This window comes from Crocuta crocuta, unplaced genomic scaffold, assembly GCF_008692635.1.
Source record: "Crocuta crocuta isolate KB4526 unplaced genomic scaffold, BGI_CrCroc_1.0 scaffold650, whole genome shotgun sequence".
Taxonomy (NCBI): domain Eukaryota; kingdom Metazoa; phylum Chordata; class Mammalia; order Carnivora; family Hyaenidae; genus Crocuta; species Crocuta crocuta.
In genome coordinates, this window is record NW_027532882.1 from 244048 (window position 1) to 245999 (window position 1952).

Genomic DNA, 1952 nt, shown 5'->3' on the forward strand with positions numbered 1-1952 from the left:
CCGGCTCAGGGTGACTGGAGACATTTTCCGGCCCCTGGAGCAGCTCCCCTTTCCCCTACTTTCCTCCCTTCCAATCGGGGGAGGCAGTGGGCCAAACCACCAATGTGGCTTCCATTAGCACCAGCTGTTTGTCTCCTCCAGCTCTGAACCTTCCCCTACTTGGCAGGGCTGAGCCTCGCGCCTGGGACTCCCCAAACCCACGCACCCCCCATCCTCACAGCCTCCAGCCCAGACCCAGGCCTGCTGGCCGGGCTCCGAANAACCGGCAGCGGCAGCGGCAGCCAGCAAGCAGCCCCGGGGTGTGAAGGTGGAATCCGAACTTTCACCCAGCTGGCTGCACACGACCACGGATGCCAGGCGGGGTGATGGGGTAGGAGGACCACAGGGAGGCCAGCCGGGTCTGGAGCCCTGAACTAAGGCGGGGGAGGGGGGGGCGGGCCTGTGCCAGACCCACAGAGACACGCTGCGGGGGCAGGAGGTTTGGGGCCATCTGGGATGCGCAGTGAAGGACCCAGACGGTGACGGTGGCAATGGTCTCTGCGGGTATGATCAGGGACTTCAGGACCGAGAGAGGAGCGAGGCACCGTGGGGGGGGGTAGGGGCCTTGGATTTGTCAGAGATGCAAGAGTGAGTGGTGTGTCCCACCAGGGAGATGGGGGTTCCCTGCCCGGGGCCTGTCTCCTAGCGCTACACTCCAAGATGGAGGGGGGCTCAGAATCCCCCTCGCAGGCAGGGGGATCCTCTCTCTTCACGCAGTCAGAACTCCAGGCTCCGTAGCTGGCACCTTCCTGTCCACCAGTATGTCCTCAGAGAAGATTCCAACCTTCCGGAAGGTGTCTCCGGGCTGCACCGCCCCCTTCCCCGCACCCCTGCTGCTCAAGTCCCTCTTGGACCCTCTTAAAGACCCCACGCCCTGCTCTAGTTAGTGGCCAGCAGGGCTCCGGGGAGAGCCACTGGCTTGCCAGGAAGAAGGGTAGGGTGGCCTAGCCGGCCAGGGCCAGGGACGAGGTGGGATGTTCCCGCATCAGCCCTTTACCAGAGACCAGTGAGCCCACCGGACCGCGGGGCCAGGGCCTCTCTTCTCGGTAAGGTGGAGCGGACAAGGAGGGGGCCGGGAATGGTAAGTGGGGGTGTGGCAGTGGTTGGGGGGAAGGGGCTGCCGGAGGACAGACAGCAGGGGAGCTGGACACTCACTGTGCAGGCGGCTGGTATTGTGAGCAGGGCCAGCGAGCTGTGCCATCTTGGGTAGCCTCTTCCTCCGGCCGGGCTTGGCCCTCCTGTGGCCCAGGTGCATGGGGGCCAGGAGGCTCACCTGCACAGGACAGAAGGAGGATGTCAGGTCTGGCTGGCTCTGAGTGCACGCCCACAGGACAAGCTTCTGCCTCTCCCCTCTCGCCGCCCCCAACCCCGGACCGGGCATGCGCACCTGGCTCTGCAGCTTCTCTATTTTCAGCTGCTGCTTCTCCAGGTGCCGCTGCTGCTGGGCCACCTTGTGGAAGAGCTGCTCGATCCTGCCGTTCTGAGTCTTGAGCTGAGTCTGGGAGAGCGCGCGCACGGCGGTGAGGACCCGGCCTTGTGCGGCCAGCCTCTCCCATTCATTACCGCTCGCCTGGCCTTCCAACCCCCCTCCTTAGAGACCGGGGGGGGGAGAGCCCGGGGGGGGCGGGTGTGCGTCCCCCCTTCCGCCCACGTTCTTCGAGACCCGCAGGAGGGCAGCAGGAGCGCACGTACCTGCAGGCTGCCGAGGGTCTCNCGGCGCCGCCTCCGGACTCCGCGCAGGCTGCCCCGCACGCGCGCAGACGCCGCTCCAGCGCGCCCAGCTGGCCCTGGGTGCGCTCCACGTGCTCGCGCAGCCCGTGACCGAGCTGCAGGAGCCCGTGCGCCAGCACGTTCACCTCGTCCCAGGACGCGAAGCGCGGCGGCTCGGGGGGCTCGGTGGGCGCCGCGCGGCC

At 67.1% G+C, this 1952-nt stretch overlaps 1 protein-coding gene across 1 annotated transcript in view; it reads right to left on the bottom strand.

The window, feature by feature from the left end:
• ANGPTL4 (angiopoietin like 4) overlaps positions 1-1952 on the bottom strand; it is a gene marked incomplete at its 5' end in the record, with an annotated part of 5972 nt that extends 4020 nt beyond the window's left edge. The window contains 3 exons of the mRNA XM_077745724.1: positions 1195-1312; positions 1427-1586; positions 1732-1952. Coding sequence (XP_077601850.1) covers positions 1195-1312; positions 1427-1586; positions 1732-1952 — 499 coding nt within the window. The remainder of the gene's footprint in view (positions 1-1194; positions 1313-1426; positions 1587-1731) is intronic.